Raw genomic sequence first — 25,474 nt, forward strand, 5'->3', positions numbered from 1 at the left:
ACTTATTTGCATAGCGGAAAGCGTACTGAAAGTGCAAAGGACTAGTAAGAAGAGGACTGCTGTACAATTTGTAGGTTCATTTGAGCCAAACCAGAGATCGAAGGGAACCCAGGTCTTTAACTCGAGTGAGTTATTTGGAATCTGAAAGTTATGGGAAATTGAAACCAAGAGTTAGAATGACTATAATAGGGCACAATCAGCTTGCCCTAGAATACAGCTGTGGCAAATAAGATTGTTCTTTACACATATCCGTACTGAACAATAGCAAGGTTATAAGCTATTGCTTTTTGACAAGGAATTTTGCCACTTCTGAGGATTTTATACTTATGCAAAATACATTTACAGATACATTTCATTTTCTTCTGAATAGTAGGTCAAGTTAACTGTTTAAGGTATTGGGAAACTTTAAGGATCATTATGAAACACTTTGTTTTGTAAATGTATCTAAAAGAAATCTATTCAACAAAAGTGCTGGAATCTCCAAAGACCTGGTATGCTTGTAGCTCCTGTCTTGTAACTGGATCTACATGGGTGTACTGCACCCATGGAGAGGCCCCTTGAATTCAGTGGGGCTGTGTGTTTGTGTGGGTGGGCGCGCGCACGCGCAGAGTTCTGTTATCTGTGTCTTGCAAGTCATTTTTGTAAAAATTACAAAAAATTGAAAACATAAGCAATAATTAGGACTCTAATGGGAACTATTGCAAGAATGATGTAGTATTGATAATCAGGATGGGTAGATAACTTGGGCAAGGATTTAATTTGCTGAGGAATTAAATTGGCAAGGAGGAAAGTGTTGGTTTTTGTGAATAGAAAATTCTTAAGAGGGCTCCAGTGAGAAACCTCATTCGCTGAACACCATAAAATGTTTTAGCCTGTGTTCTAACACCTTAAAGTTGATGGACCTGCTCTGATTTAAAATGCCCGCACTAGCAGCTGGTCTACTCTTGCAGACCCACTTTTTAAGCAGGGTACCTCTTTCCTTTTTAAAAACTAGCTGTAAGTATTGTTTGACATGTAAGTATCTTTCCAGTACAGCTATGTAGCCAATGGACCTGTTCATCTGGCTTTTGAGCATCCTAGGTAAAAGTTTCATTCTTCAATCTACCTTGTTGGGACTTCTACAATAAGAGAGAAGGTACACCTCCTCTGTAAGGGGACAGGAAAGGAAAAGGTGTGCAACACAGCAGAAAGTGGAGGCAGGTGAGGGAGCATAAGAAAGGCCCTACTGGCTCAGACCAAAGGTCCATCTAGCCCAGTATCCTGTCTTCTGACTGTGGCCAATATCAGGTGCCCCAGAGGGAATGAACAGAACAGGTAATTATCAAGTGAGCCATTCCCAGTGAGCCATTCCCAGCTTCTGGCAAGAATGCGACATGGAAGGGGGGGACAATAACTAAGTGGAGAGAGAGAGAGAAAGAGATGTTGTATTAATTTTTCAGAGATCGAGAAGATACAGGAAAAAGAGAATAAAAATAAAAATGGAGGGGGAAAATAAAAGTATAGAGCAAGAGAAGACAAAAGCAGCTTTTAGGTTACTGAACTTTATTCCTCCCTATACTTCACTGTGTTCTTCAAGAAGATGTTCCCCATTAATATGAGAGTGACAGATGGTTCTAGTCAGACAGTTCAATTTGTTGCTTTGAGTTGGGTATGTAATTCGATTAACAGGACTCATTTTTTAAAAATGTGCAGCAGGTAACTTTTCTCCCTCTTCCATTTCAAGCCCTGAATACTTAAACCTTACAGATTAGTATTAGTGCAGTGCTCTTCTGTGTGAACCTGATCCTCTTTCATCAAACTGAGGAAGTCTGTGAATACTGCAGAAAATAGTTTGATCTCCAAGGGCAGGAGCTCTCTAGTTGTATAGCAACATGTGTGGTCATCCCATGCCTTTGAAGGGATGTTTGCAGCACTGCCTCTTTGAAGAATTAGATGTGGACATGGATTCTCTGTAAGGTTTTGACAGCCCTTTTTCCTATACCTCAACCACTGTACTCAATAGACTTGCATTTGGGAGTAGGAAATGTTGTGCACAATCATCTCTGTGTGGGTTTTTCAAATTCATGATAACTCTGAGATAGGCATTTCTGAAAAATTCTTTTTTAAATAGAGAGGTCAGATATCCATGCACAGAACTTTGCCCACATTGTCACTTTAGATATCTATCCATCCAAGCACACAAGTGTGGTCATCGCATGCTCCAATGTAGATCTGCAGATGTGTGCTCATCTTTGTTCTGAAACCTTGGACTCTTAATGTATAAATTTGATCCACAACATTCAAATAAAGCTTTCATTGAGTTGAATATTTTCCTATTATTTGCAATGTATATGTTCTGCTTAAAAATTACAGGTTTAATCCATGGAAGCTTTGACGCTTCCCAATATGACTGTTTTCAGTTGCTTATAACTTTGCCAAATGTTAACTGTCTGAGCTGAAATTTGCCATTCTGGGTGTCTGCCTCAGGTGGATTGTTTTTATTTTATTTTATTATATTTTTGAAACAGAAGATGATTGCACAGAATTTCAGAAACACAAATAATTTACAATGTATATTCAGTGATTTTGCAAAAGTTCATTTTTTATAGAATAAATACACCAAACTTAAGAAAAATTCACCATTTTGTATTTTGTTTATGCATGCTGAAAGTCTAGGAAAATTTAAAATTGTATATATGTCAGTGTATGCATGATGTGTGTGTCAGATATAACGTAATACAGTAATATTTCTAAATGTTTTGATATATAAGGATCTCTTGTTCCTTGTTTGCACTTGAATGAGTTTGTATAAATGCAGTTATATAAATCCTATTTGTAAGGGTAAGTAGCTGAACCGTACAAAATCTCAACTTTGCAACAATTTTTTTTTGAGCTTTCAGAACAAAACTATCAAAATTTTAAATATCTGTTCACAGTCAGCTCTACCACTTGATTTAATGCAGGAACTGGTAACAATAATAGGCTGTTGTCTTCTGGAGCTGTGGTCAAGACCCTTACCCCTGCTGCAATATTTTTGTTTGTTTTTTGATTTGAAGGTTTATGAATTTGGGCAGATCAGCAAAGGCACATCCCTGACGCCTTGGCCCCAAGCCAAATTTCAAGTCCATGCTTAAACCATGGTGTGCTACAGATTGTAGATGAAACAGTTGTAAGGATTTTTTTTAACGTGAGCAGTGCAACATATTTTCCCTTAATCTCATTTATGAATTAGGGTGGTGCAGTGAAGGAGGCTGTTGTATGTACGATCCCTGCCTCGTTTGTTGCTGAATTTGGAAGGTGTGCGGTGATTGAGGCTGGGAATTGCAGGAAGAAGAATGGTGATTACTTGGTTAAGGGAGTTCAATGCCATCCCAGAGAACTGGATTCTATTGCCATCTCTGGTATGACATTCCTATGTGATGCTGGGCAAGTCACCTAAGTCAAACTTTCCAGAGATGATCACTAATTGTATGTTCCTCGTTTTCTGGGTGCCAGCTGACACATACCTGGAACCAGATTTGCAGACGTTTTGAATGCTCACAACTGCAACTGAAGTTGGTTGGAGTTGTGCTTTGAACATACAAAGTGCTACAAAAATGCGAAGTACTTTTGAAAATAAGGGCCCTATCTGTTTCAAGTTGGGCACCCCAAATTAGTGGGCACTTCTGACAATTTTGGCTATAATTTTTCTGTGCCTTAGACCTCCTCTGGTAAAATGGGGTTATAAAACCCTTCCTCTCACGTGAGTGCTGTGGAGATAAATTTGTTAATATTTATGAAGTGCGCAAATGTTATGGTGAGAGCACCCTAGAAATGCCCATGAGGAAATCAATAATTTTGTATGCAATGCAGAATTTGGATGGTGTCCATTAAATAAGGCGTAGGGCATTGTGTTGAATGAGGAGGATAAAGAGAAATATTGAATAACTAAATACCCATTCACTGAATTAGGCAAGAGTCCTGTGGGGGGGAAAAAAAGAAGTGATCATTTAATTAATGACAGTATCATAATTCATACACACAAGGGTGCGGAGAGGTGAATTAAAGTTCCATGGGCAACGTTAATGGCATTTCTTAACTTTTGAGTTATGGATTTTGCAGCCATAAAATTACATTGATTTTTTTTTTTTAAAACAAAAACCACGGTGTTAAAAGAATGTAAAAGAGATGACGCTAACTTGTACCTGGAGCGTTAGATCCAGAACTGCAGCTTCTGAAATTCTGTTAATGGTTATGTGCCACAGCCACCACGCCAACATGCAGGGAGTGTATAGAGGAAGGGACAATCCCTCATTCCCCTCCAGGCTTGCGTGTCTTCTCTTCTCATGGCCAAAAAGACCCGATTGGTGGTGTATTTTATGCTGCTCTTTGTTCCTTCCCAGGGTTTTACAACCCGTCTTCACCTGGGTCCTAGAGAGAGATACACAGTAGAACTTGTCTTTTTAAATTCCTTTATTTGCAGGTCACACTGCAGCTGCTTCCTACATTCACTGCTCCATAGTTTGGCTAGCCAGTTAGAACTGCTTGTGCTGGACCATGAGGATCAGTTCCTTCTTCCAGGGAAAGGAGCCTCTACAGGGCAGAGTCCATAGCTGTTCCCTTGTACACAGAAGACCCATAGAAGTAAGCAGACCAACTAATTGGCTAAAATCTTGTAGTATACCAATGGTTTTCTCCAAGATCTGCTTCCTCCTCGGCAGATCTTAAGAGTGAAATAGGCCATTGAGCTCTCCATGCTTCCCACTTTAAAGAACAAATAATAAGAGAGTGCTCCCCAATCAATCACCTTTAAAGATCCTGCCACCTCTACCATAAAAGAACCCGGTTAGTAGCTTTGGAGGTTTTGTGGAGCAATGAAACTAGGACAAAGAGCTGTGGTCATTGGAGAAAGGACAGTAGACTTGAAAAGATAGGCGTGCCTGAGCAAGCAACAAGGGTAAACTATTTTCAGCTGCCCTCAGCATAGTAGTCAAACTCCTGAATGTTTATATGAATTGAATCCTGTAACCTCCTGAGTTTTGTCTAATGCTAACTTGTATATGTTATATAATGTTAAATAGCCCTCTTTATTAATACAAGCAAACTTCAAATTCAGTAGTCTGTTTAAAAAAAAAAATCAATGGAAAAATGTATTTTGCCTCTTCTACTTCAGCACTAATTAAAGACTGATAAGTAATTAATTTCTTATTGCTAACAGCAACAGACTATATTCCTGAGCATAGGGAGGTCCAGTAGAATGAATTTTATATATATTATATATCTGTTCTGTTAATACAGAGGAATATGTTAATCCTTCCATTGCTACTTTGATAGATTCATTAAAAATCTTTTCAAAGCGATAAAATATGAAATGTGTGAAAGGGAATTTGAAGGGAAACCAAAAATGTTAGAGTAATGGAGGTATATCACAGACAAGCCATTCCTTTTCTGATTTCACGGTGTGATGTATGTCTGGCAGATCTAGGCTAATTGCCTTTTACTACTCAATTTTTGTGCAACCCATCATTTAAAATAGGTTTGAGCAATTGTATGTTGGATGAGAAGGAGAACAGGCGGGCTACCACTAATGCTGTATCCTTGCTGGAGTCAGAGAATTGCTCACATCTGCAGATAGTCTGTGGTTATGAAATAAACTGTTATGATCACCACTTAATCATAATTATACTGAAGTTACATCTCTTCTGAGCCAAGAATCTCAAGCTAGTAAAATTTTACAAGCAGACTGTTGAAAAGCTTAGCACAAGATTCTATATAAACTTGACATGAGGAGCAAATTTATTTTTCCCTGTAAACAAAATCCACAAAGATGTTGACACAACATGGCATGTGTCCATGATGTTAAGAGTTTCGTACTGGCAGGTCTGTACAAAGTCTAAAAAAAATATGTAATCATCGTCTCCCAGGACTTAAAAAATAAGCAGCATCTGAACTCAAAAAACACTCAATGACATCTTTGCTTCCAATATTCTATTACCATTTTAAAAATGCTAGCACAGCACTTTGTAATTTAACATAAAGTTCCTTCCTTGCCCCAAATATCTTAACAATATAATTAAACAAGATATAGGAGGAGGGATTGCTAGAAGAGGTGGGTTTGAAGGAGGAACTTGAAGGAGGGAAGACACAAGAAGGTACCTAGCCAAGAGGACAGGAAGCCTGTTCCAGGTGTTGGTACAGTGTGGTACAAGGCAAAAGCTTTTTGGATGAAAGGATTAGGAAGGCTGTTAGGAAAGGAGAAGACTGAAGGAGAAAATGAGAACAAATGGGGGGGTGGGGGTGGGAGGGGAGTTCTGTAGGGCATTATAAGTGAAGATGAGGCACCTGTCTGAATTAGGAAAAGATAGTAAGATGGTGGAGGTATCAAGCAGGAGGAGGATGTGATTGGAGTTGTATGAGAGGAAGATGGCTTTGGTGACTGGCAGTATTTTGAATAGCCTGGAGGAAAGAGTGAGAGGCCAGAAGGAAGAGGTTACAGTAATTAATGGGGGAGAGAATTCAGGAGCGGACAGAATTTTAGTAGTGGGGACAGTGAAGAAAGGGCAAAGTTTGGAGAGATTAGTGTCATGGTCCGGTATGTTGAGAGTGCTGAAGAAACCGGAGGAAATTCACCATTTTCCCCTCCAGATAGTGGATGCTAGATACAGCTCTGAGATAGGAGATGTGGGGTTGCTATCCCAATTTTTGGGAAGGAACATAGAGCTCATATCATACTGCTCAGCAGAGAGCGTGCCTCAGTTGTAGGCAGCTGGAAGGGAGCCTGCAACACCAAGCTAATACAATTAAGGCGATCCAGACAACATCCCACTTCTCATGTTGTTGTCCTTGGAGAGAGTGCAAGAAACAACCGCAAAAATTATTTGAGGGCTACGGAAAATGACTTCTAGTGAGAGACTTATAAAGCTCAATCTACTTAAATGAAAGCTGAGATAATCTTGCTCTTTATCAGTTTCCCAGTAGTTGCTAGTAGGGGTGGGAAGGGAATGTCTTTACGCTTCATGGACCCCAAAGACTCATGTCATCACAAGTCCATTCTTCTCATCTGCTTTAATATCTTTACCTATTGTACACTGTGAAGTATTTCAGGCACACTTTGGAGGGACGTGTTCTATTAAAAAATACCAGAGTTGTGTACTACTGATTAAAAATAAAACAAGCAGATCTACAAATACTTGTGTGAAGTTCTTCAAGATTATGGTGGTTCTATCTACATTTTAATAAGAGCCTAATTGAAAGTCCATTGAAGTCTATGGGAGCCTTTCCATTGACTTGAATGGGCTTTGAATCAGGCACTAAGTGACCAAAAAAAATATTCTGTGGTGGTACAAATTGTCATAGCTCATTTAATGTGAATGAAGTTACAACAATTTAAACTAGCGTAAAATCTGCCCCAATAGGCTTAATCTGCCATTGATTTTTAGGCAGAACTCAAAAGTGGTGATTCCTGGATTTCAGAAGTCTGTTACCTATAAACACTTGGATCTTTTTAGTAAAGTATTTTTTAAAACAGACAAATATACAAATAAAGTATGTAATAACTTTATTTATTTCACTTCGCATAGTATCCTTAAACTAAATACTGTTTTAAAAGATGAATAAGAAATATTAATGCATTAATTTTTAAAAAAAGAAAAGAAATGTGTGTATTTTAAAATTTAACCCAACACAAACACATTCATGTTTCTCTACTGGTTTTTCTACTTTGCTATCCAGGTGGATAGGGTTTTTAAAGACCTACTTACTAATGGATTTCAAGTACAGAGCTCTTTCACCCACCCTTAAAAGCATTTCAAGTTGTTCTGTTCCATTTTGGTAAATTACACTATAATTATAAAAATACATGTTTTAGATTCTGAGATATGTACCCTTAAAAAGAGATCAAGTTCCTTTATATATTGCTTCCTAACAAGTCAGGGCTCTTCATTTTAATTTTAATTTATCATTTATGTAGTGCCAAAGGACAACATGGCTTTTACTTCTGTCTGTAAAGCTCTAGTAACATATGAACAGTTTTCAAGTGAAAAAATAATTTGAAACCCTCTTGTTCTCTAGCACCTTATGTACTGTAGAAGAGAGAGAGATTGATGGAACAAAAACAAGAAGCTTTCTTTTGTTGCTGGTAATATGGTCCTCAGAAACTGTATTATACTATCTTTTATGTGCTAGTTCAGGACTATTCATTCTCATGTCAGAATGTAATGTCCACATGAAATTTAATCCACACATCCCTTCCTGGCATGGTGCGCACGCACACATTCTTATGTTTTTGGCTTCTCTATTACCATTCAGATGGGGGAAGAAGATGTTATGACCTTTCCCATGAAAACTAGTGCACACAATGTGCAAAAAAACTGGAGTGTTAAGTAGATTTAGGGCCCGAGTTGTGCCTGCATTGAAGTTGGGGTGAGTTTTACAATAGTAAATTCTTTATTAAGATATATTATACCTTACTAAAAAACTACTAGCTACCATTTTGCATACACAGTAACACTGCCGTGGTTTGAAGTTCCTCGGCATTTATATTAGACAGGTAATTAAGGGGGTTATGTCTATGGTGTTTCAGTTTGATGTAGGCCCAATCCTTCAAATGTTTACGCATGAATTTAAATTACTAATCCTTGGGGCAGAACTGTAATTTAGTAATGTTTAGTGCCTAGGACATAGGGACCCAACCTGGTTGAGGCCTTCAGTAACTACCATAATATAAATGTTAAATAGTAGTAATACCAAGTATTACTGTTGAAATTCAATGGGAATAGTCACATATTAAAATTAAAAATGTGAATTACTGTCACAGGCTATTGTTTTTACACATGAATTAGAATTAAGTTTCATTTATGCCTCTCATTTTGATAATAAAGGTGGATGGAAAATCTTTTTCTTGAATAAATAATGTCATTTGTGCGAAGGAAACGAACTACAAGACTGAATTTAACCTCATACCAGCTGAAATACAATGAGATAGTGGTAACATCTAAAATTGGAGCCAGTGCAAATGACAGAGTTCAGAACATATAGTTGTTGGGGAGTAGGGGGGTTAAAATGATAGCATAACTTTTTACAGGTTTGTTTTCTTTAAAACTACTCAGTCACAGTATACGGTATAAGCATAGTTAGGTATATATCAAAAGCATGGGAATTTAATTTATGAACACAGTAGGCAATCAGTTGAAAAAATTCTTGATTTCAATTATGTTAAGAGAAATACAGCACTCAGGCCAGCAAGGAAAGAAACTTTTCCCAATCATTGGTTCAGGAGCAGTTAAGATTTCAGACCTGGTTGTCTGACAGGTAAGTGTGATTGTTCCAATTTCCAAGGTCTCATCTGGTTCTCCAGTAAATCAAACTGAAATGCTGTTGCTGCTCTAATGATTAAAATTAAATAGCCCTTCTTTACGTTCTGCTCATTCTGTTACGGATCGTGTGACATTGTTTCTCAGTTTTCTATAATTTATTGTGTGTCTGACACCCTTGCTTTATCTGGTAGTTTTAGTTTTATCGCTGCTTTAATACAAATTAAAATGCTACCACCTCCCACAAGAACGTGGATTGATTGAGTAGGGAAATGTGTTAATTCAAATTCAAATAAAAAAATCTAATATTTAAGACCGATGATCATATCCGTATAAAGTAGTGCATTCCAAATCTGTATTTTCTAGGTTTAAGTGCAAGACTGTTAGAAGTAATACGTACATTAACTGCAGTAATATATCTGAATGTTGGGACTAGAAAATGATTTTTTGTTCAATGCTTGGCACGTTAGTAACTAAAAGACAAGGCAGTCAGAAGCCTTACAGGTGGTGGTGGTGGTGACATTGCAGGATTTGCTTGTATAGCAACCAGTTCTAATCTATGCTATGAAACTAAGCAACTACTGAGCACCGCATTCTAGGTAGTTGCCTCTTTCACTGGGAAATGTTCAAGGCATATTTGGATTAGTGTAATTGACTTACGTAGTCAATAGAATCCTTTGACCCCTGTCAGAAATCTTAAAAATCTCATCATGGCCACAATCTTCAATACATTCATGGGCTGAACTTTCAAGACGTGACCAATGTTAAACATATGTGTAAGAGTTTGCAGGTTCAGGGCCATGATGAGCTGCTGTCATCAAAGACATGGTGTATAGAGTAATCACAGGAGAGGGAGATGATTAGTGTGTATTACATGAGCCCTTTATTTGAGAAGAGAACGCACGGTTCTGTCAGTGCCTAATAAATTATGAGGTATTAAGTAGATTAGGGTTGTCAAACTTCATTGCACTGAGACCCCCTTCTGACAACAAAAATTACTACATGACCCCAGGAGGAGTGGCCAAAGCCTGAACCCATCTGAGCACCACTGCCCCGGGCATGGGGCGGCCCAAAACCAAAGCCCAAGTTCTGCTGCCCTGCGTGGGGGGCCTGAGCTACGCAGCCCAGGGCTGAAGCCGAAGTCCAAGCCCCACCGCCCAGGGCTGATGCCCTTGGGCTTCAGTCCCACGCAGTGGGGCTCAGGCTTCGGCTTCAGATGGTGGGGCTCAGGCTTTGGCCCTGGGCCCCAGCAAGTCTAATGCCAGCCATGAGAAAAGGAGTACTTGTGGCACCTTAGAGACTAACCAATTTATTTGAGCATGAGCTTTCGTGAGCTACAGCTCACTTCATCGGATGCATACCGTGGAAACTGCAGCAGACTTTATATATACACAGAGAATATGAAACAATACCTCCTCCCACCCCACTGTCCTGCTGGTAATAGCTTATCTAAAGTCATCATCAGGTGGGCCATTTCCAGCACAAATCCAGGTTCTCTCACCCTCCACCCCCCCACAAAAATTCACTCTCCTGCTGGTGCTAGCCCATCCAAAGTGACAACTCTTTACACAATGTGCATGATAATCAAGTCGGGCTATTTCCTGCACAAATCCAGGTTTTCTCACATCCCCCCCACCCCCATACACACACAAACTCACTCTCCTGCTGGTAATAGCTCATCCAAACTGACCACTCTCCGAGTTTAAATCCAAGTTAAACCAGAACATCTGGGGGGGGGGGGTAGGAAAAAACAAGAGGAAACAGGCTACCTTGCATAATGACTTAGCCACTCCCAGTCTCTATTTAAGCCTAAATTAATAGTATCCAATTTGCAAATGAATTCCAATTCAGCAGTTTCTCGCTGGAGTCTGGATTTGAAGTTTTTTTGTTTTAAGATAGCGACCTTCATGTCTGTGATTGCGTGACCAGAGAGATTGAAGTGTTCTCCGACTGGTTTATGAATGTTATAATTATATCACAAAGCCCGTTGCCAATTGTGCCCACATATCTATTCAGGGGACACCATCACAGGGCCTAATAACATCAGCCACACTATCAGAGGCTCGTTCACCTGCACATCCACCAATGTGATATATGCCATCATGTGCCAGCAATGCCCCTCTGCCACGTACATTGGTCAAACTGGACAGTCTCTACGTAAAAGAATAAATGGACACAAATCAGATGTCAAGAATTATAACATTCATAAACCAGTCGGAGAACACTTCAATCTCTCTGGTCACGCAATCACAGACATGAAGGTCGCTATCTTAAAACAAAAAAACTTCAAATCCAGACTCCAGCGAGAAACTGCTGAATTGGAATTCATTTGCAAATTGGATACTATTAATTTAGGCTTAAATAGAGACTGGGAGTGGCTAAGTCATTATGCAAGGTAGCCTGTTTCCTCTTGTTTTTTCCTACCCCCCCCCCCCCCAGATGTTCTGGTTTAACTTGGATTTAAACTTGGAGAGTGGTCAGTTTGGATGAGCTATTACCAGCAGGAGAGTGAGTTTGTGTGTGTATGGGGGTGGGGGGATGTGAGAAAACCTGGATTTGTGCAGGAAATAGCCCGACTTGATTATCATGCACATTGTGTAAAGAGTTGTCACTTTGGATGGGCTATCACCAGCAGGAGAGTGAATTTGTGTGGGGGGGTGGAGGGTGAGAGAACCTGGATTTGTGCTGGAAATGGCCCACCTGATGATGACTTTAGATAAGCTATTACCAGCAGGACAGTGGGGTGGGAGGAGGTATTGTTTCATATTCTCTGTGTATATATAAAGTCTGCTGCAGTTTCCACGGTATGCATCCGATGAAGTGAGCTGTAGCTCACGAAAGCTCATGCTCAAATAAATTGGTTAGTCTCTAAGGTGCCACAAGTACTCCTTTTCTTTTTGCGAATACAGACTAACACGGCTGTTCCTCTGAAACCTGCCAGCCATGGTGACCCCATTGAAACAGGGTCGCGACCCACTTTGGGGTCCCAATCCACAGTTTGAGAACCGCTGAAGTAGATTATTATTAATAAGTGTTACTTTTAATATTAATTCCTAAAGCCACAAATATTCTTAAAAGATGTTTAATGTAATTTGGATTGTAAATGCATGTATAGACATACAAAAATAGGCAAAGACTCAAGCTGTTGTACTAGTCTGCATTCTCTCCTGAATATCCTGTACTGCTGTTGCAGAAAAAGAAGTCCTATTACTGACCAAACCTCCGGTAACTCAAAATACTAGATGAAATCAACTATTTAATAATTCTCGGTGGTGTCTTGTCTTCCTTGTTTGGCAGGAAAAGTGTATGGCATTTGGTAACACAGCAGTACATTAAGTATTTTAATAATCAGTATTGACACACAAAACATATGGTCTTGAATTACACATTGGGTCAAGTGGATCAAGTATGAGTCATCTCTGTTTTCTCTTTTGGAAGCTAAAAGATTTATAATCATAGATTCAGTTAGGATATAGGTATATAGTTTGACATGTACTGTGTTACATAGAATCTTTAGAGGATGTATCCTGAGACAGGCTCCCAGGTTACAGAGAACATACATATACCACTAAAAGGAAAAAAGCACATTTTCTGTGGTAATTTTCTAACCAGTTGGAAAGTATTATTTTTTAATAAATTGGAAACCTCACATACGTCCTAATTCCAGTCTGTTATATAAAACCCTTGTGCAGATTTACAATTTTGGAAGTTAATAATTATGCATGCTGTCAGCAGGAATTATTCCTGTGATCTGCCTTGTGTGTGACAGAATATTAAGAAATGAACATTCTTTGCACACTTGGGATATCACTATGCAAGGTAATAGTGGCATTCATTGTTTTCTTGCAAAACACTGCGTCACAGCATATGGACTAGAGACCAGATTCTGATCTCAGTTGCACCAGTGTAAATCTAGAGTAACTCCATACTCGTGTAACCCCATTGACATCAATGGAGCTGTTCTGGATATACAAGAGCGTAACTGAAACCAGAATTTGGTCCTAAGTCTCCAGTATATTTCCCAGAACCCCAGCACCTTTCCCATTCAAGTACCTTCGTATAGCATTTCTTGGTAGCAAAAGCTATAGATAATCTGTTTTAGACTTCCTTCTTTCACATACTTAACAACTTTTTCCAAAATTCTTCTTTTAAGGTTGCATTTTTAAGTGCTTGTTCTCAGTTGCGCGCGCGCTCTCGCTCTCTCTCTCGCGCTCTCTCTCTCTCTCTCTCTCTCTCTCTCTCTGTGGTGGGGGAGGGGAAGTGGGAGAGTGAATTTCAAACAAAATGTACGCATTTGTATTAAGTTATGTGATGGTAGGGGAAAATGTATTTGTGTTATATTTAAGATTTTTTAAAAGAAATTTTTGCACACACAAGCTTCAGTAGCCGAGCCTTAAAACTGGCCTTTTGAAGTAGCTTATCTTCGCTGTTCATGAGTTTCGAGACTAATTCGGAATAAAATAATGTACATTGGAACAAGTGGTATGAAGTTTCCTCCAAATACAGGGCTGTAATACTATTTGTGGTAATATGGAATAAGTTAATACATAATATCAATGTTCATTATGTGGGTGTGATTTTGTTTTTTAATTAATTTATTTCATTTTTTTTTTTTTTTTGCTTGCCATTTCACTGTGGAGTTCTTTTGTTGGGTAAACTTTTTGATTTGTAACTATGGTGGTATACAGGCAAATCAACAGAGAGGTACGTGTGTGCGATATTTCTCCATTTTCTTAAAAAAAATCCAAGGAATTGCATACAAAGATTTCCATCGATGTAATACTAAGGCAGTCTTGCAGAACTGTCATGAAAATGAAACTCCCTGGTCAGAGGCGCAGTTCTTCCGGCAGCCATGGGCACCAGCCACTGCCCAGCCCCTGGGCTCCGGGAACCCCCAGTCTCCAGGAGGGTACAAGGTTTGAGCCAGGCTTTTAGCGCTTCCTGGGGGAGCAGAGATGCAAGAGGGTGGGATCTGGGGCTCCTAGAACTACCTGGCCCCTGCTGGGTATGGTGCTCTTCAGCCTGATCACCTCTCTGCATGAGAGCTCAGGGCTGGGTATGAAGCAGGGAGAGTTTGGAGTTGTGTGCAGGGCAATGTAGGGGAAAGAGCAGGGTGTGGGCAGGGATAGCTTGTTGCTGGGTGCAGGACGATGTCGGAGGAAGAACTCAGGGCTTGTGTGGGGCAGCGGGAAGAGACTGTAGAGCTGGCTGCAGGATGGAGATAATGGGTCTGTGTGTAGAGGTAGTGGGGGAGGAGAGGAAGAGTATGTGGGAGGGAGAGCTTGGGGCTGGGTGCAGGGCAGAGGAGGGAAAACTCTGGGCTCCCCTCCGCAGGGAAAATTCTGGTTGCGCCCCAACCCTATTCACAAAACATCTGCATCAGCCTTTTACTCTGTTAGCTGCTGCTACTGCTAAGAGAACCAGTATTTTACTGGCCTTCAAAACAAAAAATTACTTGTTTAATAGGCAACATTGTGTGCTAATTCTGGAGAATGGGTAAGCAAAGGTTAATGTGAGCAGAAAACACAGTCCTGTGAAATTCTATATGCCTGTTTACCCAGGATCAGAAGGTTCTGACGTGTTTATTAAAAGTATAAAAAGAACCTACCTACCTATTATAAAGAAAGCTTTGAATAGAGAACTTTTTAAATAGAATTAAACTGTTAAATTGTAACTTCTACCATAGTCAGATGTGACCAACAGTAGCCAGATGACTGTATATAGTTTCATTCACATTGATCATAAAGAGCTTTATGCATATTACAGCACATTTTTGACTGTGTCTGAAAGAGATGCATACACATATAACTACATATATGTTTAACTGCTAGACACACAATAAATATTCTGGTTATCATGCATAATAGGGTGCATTCAGTTCCATATAAGTTGATCATCGTTAAAGCTTTTGAATTGTATTCCTACAAGTTGTTGTAAAAATAAGGACACTGTATATTGAACACATAAATAATAAATATTTCACATGCATTTTATGTAGTGTGTGTCAATATTAAAACATAACATCTTCAGTGAATGAATAGTAACTAAAAAGGACAAGAGAAAAATAAGACCATATGCTATCATGAATCAATCTACTTAATTCTCATTTCACTGGGAGTTTTGTGCAACATTCGATAGCATGATGAGGGCCTTATATAGGTTTTTAACTAGTCCTGTTATGTTTACCTAATTTTCTGAAAAGATTATATAAGTTTGCTGCACTGTTTTTCAGGGTTTTTTGTTTTTTTTATATAAGCTACGAGGCTGGGTAGATGGAGGCAGAAAAAGTTTAAATCATTAAAAACCAGCTGCTCCAAACTCCCTCATCTCCTGTTTGTGATACGTGACTCTTTGTATTTGAAGGTTCAAGCACAAGTACGTCATGCAAAACTAAATTTTGACAAATTGAAGACTGATGTGTGTCAGAAAGTGGATCTTCTTGGAGCGAGTAGATGTAACCTCCTGTCTCATGTTTTAACAACATATCAGGTATTCAAAGAACACTTTGACCTCAAAGGAAAGATTCCCTGTAAGCTGTAAAACCATGTTTTTCATATAGCGGTAATGTGACAATATGCTGATAAGTATAAGAATATCTAAATCGCTTGAGGGAATGAAAGTTTGCACTAAATACTGATTGTTAGACTAATATTGTATTGAAATATTACTTTCTTTATAGACAACGCTGCTTCATTTCTGGGAAAAAACCTCACACACCATGGCAGCTATCCATGAAAGTTTCAAAGGTTATCAGCCATATGAATTCACTATGTTAAAGGTAAGGACCATACAAGTGTATTCTTTTATGTATCAATTGTTCAGCCAGGAGAGTGATTTGGTAATAAATGAAAGAAAAGCAGTACACCTTTTTATTTGCATATTCATCTCTAGGGGGTTTGTCATGGATTGCCAAGCAGTAGTCATGGTGTGCTTAAACACAAATACATGGTGTTCATCAAATATCCTGGCATTTCCTTTTGATAAATGCATATTGGCCAGCATATGGCCCCATATCAACAAAACATCCCTATTCAGGATGGCATTTAAGCACTTGTTTAAAGTTTAAGCACATGCTCAAGCATTGTCTTAAATAGTGATGTGCCCCAAGTGCTGAATCAGGGCCAAAAAGAATAGTAGACAAACAGGACAAACTGTAGGTTTTACTTTGTCCTCCACAATCCCACACATTTTATGGCCACCATTTTTCTTTTTGCACTTATTTTTTAAGAACGGTTTTTAAAATCATCTTCTCATGTTAAAAAGAACTGCATCTAAGTACATCTAAGAACCGTCTGCATCTAAGTACCCACAAGGTGATTTTGGATGCTCAAGCTCTTTTTTTCCCTTCTCCTTTACTTTGTTACAAATTCTGTGGTGAAATTTCAGGAGTGCAGTAGAACCTCTGAATCTGCCACACTTGGAACGTAGGGCTGGACTCCATTCTCAATGCCTATCTTCATGATCTCTTCTGTGCCACCGTAAAAATCACTGATCGCTTTAGTGAATTTGAGGATTCACTAAAGAAATAAAATTTTTTTTTAAAAATGTCAACTGTTCAGTTAAAATTAGAGTAGCCTCTTGCCCAGTAGTCATTACACAGCAAAGAAGGCATGTAACTGCCTGATCCCATTTGCACCAAATAAATAGGGATGGGGAGAAGATGGAAGTATTTTCATCCAGGAGGGATTTGGGGAAGTGATAGGAGAGCTGCAACAAACAGGAAAGTCAAGAATGAATGACTTGTGACAATATGATATTGATTGAGACAACTTAGCTCTAAAACAATTTCAGGTCAGATCCTCAATCATTTGTGTGAATGCGTGTCTGTGTCACACGCAGAATAACCAGTTGGTCCACATTTCACTAGTCAGTCCTTGCAGCTGCACTATAGGCCTCAGAGGGGGGAGAGTCTTGAGGTTAGAACTTTTATGGAGAGTTACCTCACAACCCCGAAGAGTCTATAGGGATTTGTGGTTGCCAATCCTCCAGGATTGTCCTGGAGTCTCCAGGAATTAAAGATTAATCTTTAAATAAAATTATGTCACGTGATGAAGCCTCCTGGAATACGTCCAACCAAAATTGGCAACTCTAGGTCTGATGGTGCAACGGGTCAAAAAAATCTGATTTGCTAACCTACACTGACTAACAAACAGCAAAAATAAATCAAGGGCCCATTCCTGAGCCTGATTAAAGCATCATAATGCTATCTTAATTAGCCAGAGGAGGAATCCATCTTCTAGGAGCAGTCCTCAGATACCATAAAGCTACTACAGTGACTCCACCCCACCTCTTTCAGCTCCCAGTGCAGAAGACTGGGATCATGGTCAGGATAGCCCTATGTGATAAAACAATAAGCAGCTAGGCATATATAATAGCCTTGAGGCTGCTACAAGTTGCATACAGGATCAAGTTGATCCCCAGTTAGTCCCAGGATCGGGCAGGGCATAAAGCCACTGTTTCCCCCTCACTCAACTGCCTCAAGTGCAACTCAGGCATATCCCAGATTTGGGGGCAAAGTCTCAAATTTGGATCCCCTATTTGGTAGCATGATCACTAGAGTACTAGGGCAGGCTGTGCCTGACCACACTGCCCTGAAGGTAGTTTACTAGCTGTCTTTTTTTATGCTTTGAATCAAACAAATATATTTGTGTTGAATACTGTGACATTTTTTTCTGTTGGTATTGTAGTATTTGCACTTCTAACGTAGTCTAAGGAGGTGAGATTCCTCTGCACGTATTATAAATAACTAGCCAAATATTGTTCAGATCTCAATATATGGGACACGTTTTAGATGTCGTGCTGAGAGAGAACTTGGGCAGCCAACATGCTTATTTCCATGCATAAAAGATCCATGTGGTGGAAGATGGTAGATAGGCAACGCTATTCTGATTTTACTCCTCTTGTGTGATAGATTTGATTATAATCTAAATTAAAATTGGATTTGGTCTCAGTAACTTAAAGAAGTGTGAACTAGATTGTGTGTGTGTGTGAGATGAAGTCTCGTAAAACAAACTACAGCCATAAAAATGAATGTGAATATTCTACAGTACAGCATATATAGCTCTTCCCTCATAATGAGAATCCTTATAATTTGTAATGCTGGCATCCCATGTTGAGGAAATATGGCTCCTTGTTTTTTGCCATGACATTTTACCATGCTGAGAACATCATGCTGATCGCTGTTCTGGGATTTTCAGCATAGAACTACATGAAGGGTTAGTGGAAATGTTTAAGAAAATAACTAAATATTTGGGATAGAAGATTAGGCTAGTTGTCTTTTAATATCCGCAATTTCTTCCTTTTGGTAGTTATTACAATGACCACATTCCATGGTACACCAAAGTTTTTATTTAAAAAAAAATTAATAAGTTGTGATTTTTTACTTTAAACAATCTGTGTTACTAAACTAATTTTACAATTGTGGGTAATGAATAGATTTTAATTTAAATCTGTAGGTCATCATATTTCATTTATTCATTTCAAGTACATGAATATTACTGAATAGTAACAGTCTAGCTTTTTTTGGAAAGCTGAGTGAATGGATGATAGATTCATACCACCATAATTTCAATAGATGGCTTCATGTTATGGCTATAGGGGACTTATCTTTCATACAAAGAATATTTCCAATATTTAAGTTTTTTCCTGTGTGCTTATATATTTTTCATGTGCATGTGTAATGTTAATATATTTAAATTTTATATTATGTTACAAATATACATACAATACATGTGTAAATAACTGTTTCACAACAAAACGTTGTGTGCACTCGCATGTGTGTTGTGACACAGTTAAGGTTACTGTATGGCCAAATTAAAGCACAGGTACTATAGGCCCTAGTGGCTATATATATATATATATATATATATATATATAGCTAAGTCCTCAGCTCCTGGAGTCATGTGATTACATCAGAATCCAAGGGTTTTTTTTTTAATTTTTAGCTTTCATGGCTGTGAAGATAGGCTTGAAAATATGAACTGAGTGTAACCAATGTACCAATATCTGCCTGAGTCTGCAGAAAGCCTGAATCAGTAGCTCCAAGATGAGTGAACTGCCCTGTGCATCTTGATGGGGCATTAACCTCAAGACCCGCTGTTCTTGATGGTCATCACCGCAGAAAAGGACTGTGTGTAGCAGAAGCTGCTAACGGATCAAATTTTGTCCATCTGCTAAAGAAATGCAACTTCTCTGAGAAGATGTATCCATCAGCAGCTGCACATAAAAACTTCTCTGTCAGCAACAACACATGAAACTTTCTCCATTGTAAAATTAAATCTGACAGATAAGTGTAGCTGCTGATGGAGAGACTGTGTATGTAAGACAGAAACTTTATCCAATAAAGACTGCTTCTGTCAGCTATTAATTTGATTTATAAATTTTGGAATAATGCTAAACATGACCCTAAATCCTGTTGTGTTGTGTTTGAAATCTACACATTGCACCAGGTCTACTCAAGATTAATCTCTGTGCCAATTTTTGTGTAGAAAAACAATGATCCTTTAAAAAAACACAAATTGATACTGACAAATTTAAGCTACAGTTATATTTTGTGAAATTAAACTGAACAAGTGCTAATTAGTTTTTATTCCCTTTGAATTTTCTAACAGTGTGTGCAATTTTGAGTTTGAAAGGCCACTTACCTGTAGAAAGAACGAGGAATTTATACCCTGTAAACCAGTTTCCGAACACACGCTGTGGAATTATGATCAAGAACCTTCACAATTTAAAATATATATAAGTATGGAGAATCACTGTAATTCTTAAATCTGGTGCTTGTTACTCAGCCATCAAGTCACTTTTCTCATTTTGAAGCCCTGTCCTGAAAACACATGTTGCTTAGCTTTAGTTACACAAGTAGTCCCATAGACTTTAATGGGACTACTTGCATAAGTTAAATTAAGCATAAATATTTGTAGGATCAGGGCCTTACTTTAGGACATTATTTGAAAACAAACATTGTTTTCTTAAATGTCATATTTTAGTTAAATATAGGCTGTCATTGAAAAATTAGCAATATTAATGTGAAATGCAAATACGATGGTAATTACTATTTATGTTTGGAAGTTTTAAATTAATATATTAATGAGTATGCATGTATTAGGTTTACCTCAGCAAAGAGCCTCTTAAATGCCTGTTGGGATTGTTTCTGGAAAGAAAACATTGTCTTTGGAGACGCTTGCCAAGCTCTGTTAATGAAAAACAACCCATTTGTTTTCTTTGCCTCAGGGTATATTCTGAAAGTAGTGTAATTGTGTGTTTGCAGCTATATTTCCTACGATTCTTAGTTTTATGCTTGATAAAAGATTCTTATTAATATCCATGCATCCTGACGTGGAGAGATCTGTTTGCTACAGTATTATTCAAGGGAATGGGCTGACTGAGTGTGTAGAACGTTAAGGTTGCACTAACATGAACAATTTTACTCTATAACAAATGTGTCAGAATACACATCAGTTGCTTCTTTTCGTGAATGAAGCTCATTTCTATATCCTTTAATTGTTTCCTTCTTGCTGTAGTTACTTTAATATTTCATTAATTCCTGTTTGTAATTTTTGGTAGTATAATTCCTAACTTCCTGAATTGCTCACAGGCGTCTGGAAGTAGAGTGGGTCCTGAACTGGGGAATCAGGAGACCTGGATTCCAAGCTCTGCCACGAACTCACATAACTTCTCTGTGTATCAGCTTGTCTATCTGTAAAGTGGGGATGATGCTACTGACTGACTACTTAGAGCTCTTTGAGATCTCTGGCTGAAAAAGCACTGTATAGGGATTATTATATTCGGCTGTCTTTTTCTTATGTATGTCGTAGAATATCAGGGTTGAAAGGGACCTCAGGAGGTCATCTAGTCCAACCCACTGCTCAACGCAGGACCAATCCCCAACTAAATCATCCCAGCCAGGGCTTTGTCAAGCCTGACCTTAAAATCTTCCACCACCTCCCTAGGTAACGCATTCCAGTGTTTCCCCACCCTCCTAGTGAAAAAGTTTTTCCTAATATCCAACCTAAACCTCCCCCACTGCAACTTGAGACCATTACTCCTTGTTCTGTCATCCGCTACCACTGAGAACAGTCTAGATCCATCCTCTTTGGAACCCCCCTTTCAGGTAGTTGAAAGCAGCTATCAAATCCCCCCTCATTCTTCTCTTCCGTAGACTAAACATCCCCAGTTCCCACAGCCTCTCCTCATAACTCATGTGTTCCAGTCTCCTAATCATTTTTGTTGCCCTCCGCTGGACGTTTTCCATTTTTTTCACATCCTTCTTGTAGTGTGGGGCCCAAAACTGGACACAGCACTCCAGATGAGGCCTCACCAATGTCGAATAGAGGGGAACGATCACGTCCCTTGATCTGCTGGCAATGCCCCTACTTATACATCCCAAAATGCCATTGGCCTTCTTGGCAACTTCTCGTGCACTATAACCCCTAAGTCCTTTTCTGCAGAACTGCTGCCGAGCCATTCAGTCCCTAGTCTGTAGCAGTGCATGGGATTCTTCCGTCCTAAGTGCAGGACTCTGCACTTGTCCTTGTTGAACCTCATCAGATTTCTTTTGGCCCAACCCTCTAATTTGTCTAGGTCCCTCTGTATCCTATCCCTACCCTCCAGCGTATCTACCTCTCCTTCCAGTTTAGTGTCATCTGCAGACTTGCTGAGGGTGCAATCCACGCCATCCTCCAGATCATTAATGAAGATATTGAACAAAAATGGACCCAGGATCAACCCTTGGGGCACTCCACTTGATACCGGCTACCAACTAGACATGGAGCATTGATCACTACCTGTTGAGCCTGACAATCTAGCCAGCTTTCTATCCACCTTATAGTCCATTCATCGAGCTCATATTTCTTTAACTTGCCTGCAAGAAAACTGTGGGAGACCATGTCAAAAGCTTTGCTAAAATCAAGGAATAACACGTCCACTGCTTTCCGCTCATCCACAGAGCCAGTTATCTTGTCATAGAAGGCAATTAGATTAGTCAGGCATGACTTGCCCTTGGTGAATCCATGCTGACTGTTCCTGATCACTTTCCTCTCCTCTAAGTGCTTTAGAATTGATTCCTTGAGGACCTGCTCCATGATTTTTCCAGGGACTGAGGTGAGGCTGACTGGCCTGTAGTTCCCAGGATCCTCCTTCTTCCCCTTTTTAAAGATGGGCACTACATTAGCCTTTTTCCAGTTGTCCAGTACCTCCCCCGATCACCATGAGTTTTCAAAGATAATGGCCAATGGCTCTGCAGTCACAGCCGCCAACTCTTTCAGCACTCTGATGCAACTCATCCGGCCCCATAGACGTGTGCTCGTCCAGCTTTTCTAAATAGTCCCGAACCACTTCTTTCTTCACAAAGGGCTGGTCACCTCCTCCCCATGCTGTGCTGCCCAGTGCAATAGTCTGGGAGCGGACCCTATTTGTGAAGACAGGGGCAAAAAAAGCATTGAGTAGATTAGCTTTTTCCACATCCTCTGTCACTAGGTTGCCTCCCTCATTCAGTAAGGGGCCCACACTTTCCTTGACTTTCTTCTTGTTGCTAACATACCTGAAAAAACCCTTCTTGTGACTCTTAACATCTCATGTAGCTGCAACTCCAGGTGTGATTTGGCCTTCCTGCTTTCACTCCTGCATGCCCAAGCAATATTTTTATACTCTTCCCTGGTCATTTGTCCAATCTTCCACTTCTTGTAAGCTTCTTTTTTGTGTTTAAGATCAGCAAGGATTTCACTGTTAAGCCAAGCTGGTCGCCTGCCATATTTACTATTCTTTCTACACATCGGGATGGTTTGTCCCTGTAACCTCAATAAGGATTCTTTAAAATACAGCCAGCTCTCCTGGACTCCTTTCCCCCTCATGTTATTCTCCCAGGGGATCCTGCCGATCAGTTCCCTGAGGGAGTCAAAGTCTGCTTTTCTGAAGTCCAGGGTCCGTATTCTGCTGCTCTCCTTTCTTCCAGAGTCCGTATTCTGCTGCTCTCCTTCTTCCCTGTGTCAGGATCCTGAACTCGACCATCTCATGGTCACTGCCGCCCAGGTTCCCATCCACTTTTGCTTCCCCTGCTAATTCTTCCCAGTTTGTGAGCAGCAGGTCAAGAAGAGCTCTGCCCCTAGTTGGTTCCTCCAGCACTTGCACCAGGAAATTGTCCCCTACATTTTCCAAAAACTTCCTGGATTGTCTGTGCACCACTGTATTGCTCTCCCAGCAAATAGGGTGATGGAAGTCTCCCATGAGAACCAGGGCCTGCGATCTATTAACTTCCATGAGTTGCCAGAAGAAAGCCTCGTCCACCTCATCCCCCTTATCCGGTGGTCTATAGCAGACTCCCACCACGACATCACCCTTGTTGCTCACACTTCTAAACTTAATCCAGAGACTCTCAGATTTTTCTGCAATTTCATACTGGAGCTCTGAGCAGTCATACTACTCTCTTACATACAATGCAACTCCCCCACCTTTTCTGCCCTGCCTGACCTTCCTGATCAGTTTATAACCATCCATGACAGTACTCCAGTCATATGAGTTATACCACCAAGTCTCTGTTGTTCCAATGACATCATAATTCCTTAACTGTGCCAGGACTTCCAGTTCTCCCTGCTTGTTTTCCAGGCTTCTTGCATTTGTATATAGGCACTTGAGATAACTCGCTGATCGTCCTTCTTTCTCAGTGTGAGAATCCCTCCTGATTCTTATTTACTATCCCACATTTTACTCTGTGTTTAATTTATAATGAAAGAGGAGCCAGGGCTCAAGCAATTTTTTTACATTTATAACTGATGCAGCAAGCCCACAGGCGCCGCCGTGGTGATGAACTGCCAAGTCCAGAGGTGATTAAGCTCTGATTTTACTCACTAGGTGGGATGGTGGGAATGGTGGTCCGAGCATATCATTTTACCCTCATGGGGCACTTCCTTCTTTACATTCATCTGCACTAGGAACTTTTGTAGCCATTTTTCAGCACTGGTGTCATCAATCAGCTATAGTAAAAGCAGGTTGCAGACCTTTTTACCACTTTGCCATTGAAACCGTGTTGAGTTAGCGAACACAGAGGTAAAAATGCCTGTACCCTGGCTTTGGTAAAGCTTACACCTTTTATAACACTGGTGTTGAAAAGTGTATAACAATTTCCTAGTGAGAAGGTCTTTATTTTGGACAGTAGGACTGGGAGGGTATCCATATACTTTCCCTGGCCCTCTGCCAGTTTGACAGCTGTTCCTCACACTGAGTGGGGAAAAGAAATAAGGCTGCGTGGATATATAGCTAATTCTCATTCAGCTGCTGACATAAAGCCATTCAATTTTTTTTTTTTTTTTATTTCTTGGGGAAAAAGAAGGAAACCACAGTGGGACAAAAGCTCCTTTCGTGGTCTAGCAACAGATATCCCATAATTGTCTCATTGGCTGGGTCTTCATTGTGGAATTATAGGAAATGATTGGCGTCTGAGCATCGGGGTTTATCTAGGTCAGGTGTGAGCAGCCACACTGCAAAGCCAGACTTGAGTGACTGTGTCATCACTGGTGCTGTGCTAACTAGTGTGTGTACCTAGGGTATGTGGGGGCAGATCCTGTGGTTTTTTGTGCCGTAGTAAGATGATCTGCTCTATGATTCTTTCCTGGTGAATTGAGAGAGAACTTGTCTGTCCTTCTGCACACGTGGGAGGAATTGTGGGAAGGCACTGAAGGACTATCAGCACTAGAGTGGTTTAGCCTATGTACTCACTGCAAAGTGGGCACTTACCAGCTCTGGGGTTAGCCTACAACCCCAAACAAGCCAGCAGATGTGAACAGTAAGCACCACCAGACTCAGCTGAGATGATTTTGTGTGCGGTCAGGAGCTGGGTTAGAAGCAACACCTGAGTAAGAGTCACTTCCTACACATTTGGTTAAGGCTACAAACATTAGTTCTTTACCCTAGGGATTGTTAAACCCATGTAACCAGTATTAAACTGGCATAAGAGAGTCCACACACAAAAACTGTACAAATTTAACTTTTTATTTTAACGTTTAAATTAAATTGGTGCAATTTCTGTGTGAAGACAAGTTCTAAGGAATGTAGTGTCTACAGGGTTACACAAAGTATATTCCTGATTTTACACTGGAGGGGTATAAATGAGGCAAGCAGGAAGATTCTGTTAATCCTCTGAGACTCGAGTTTCAGATACAGGCATACCAGTCCCAGCAGGAGCACCGCACATTCATCTAGTCAAAGCATATGAT

The 25,474-nt window shown here is 39.8% G+C and overlaps 1 protein-coding gene across 3 annotated transcripts in view; it reads left to right on the plus strand.

The window, feature by feature from the left end:
- ICA1 (islet cell autoantigen 1) overlaps positions 1-25,474 on the plus strand; it is an 87,596-nt gene that overhangs the window by 40,751 nt on the left and 21,371 nt on the right. For all 3 annotated transcript variants that reach the window (XM_048838238.2, XM_048838236.2, XM_048838237.2), the window contains exons 7-8: positions 15,633-15,758; positions 15,949-16,047. In XM_048838238.2, coding sequence (XP_048694195.1) covers positions 15,633-15,758; positions 15,949-16,047 — 225 coding nt within the window. The remainder of the gene's footprint in view (positions 1-15,632; positions 15,759-15,948; positions 16,048-25,474) is intronic.

Source organism: Caretta caretta, chromosome 2, assembly GCF_965140235.1.
Source record: "Caretta caretta isolate rCarCar2 chromosome 2, rCarCar1.hap1, whole genome shotgun sequence".
NCBI classification, from domain to species: domain Eukaryota; kingdom Metazoa; phylum Chordata; order Testudines; family Cheloniidae; genus Caretta; species Caretta caretta.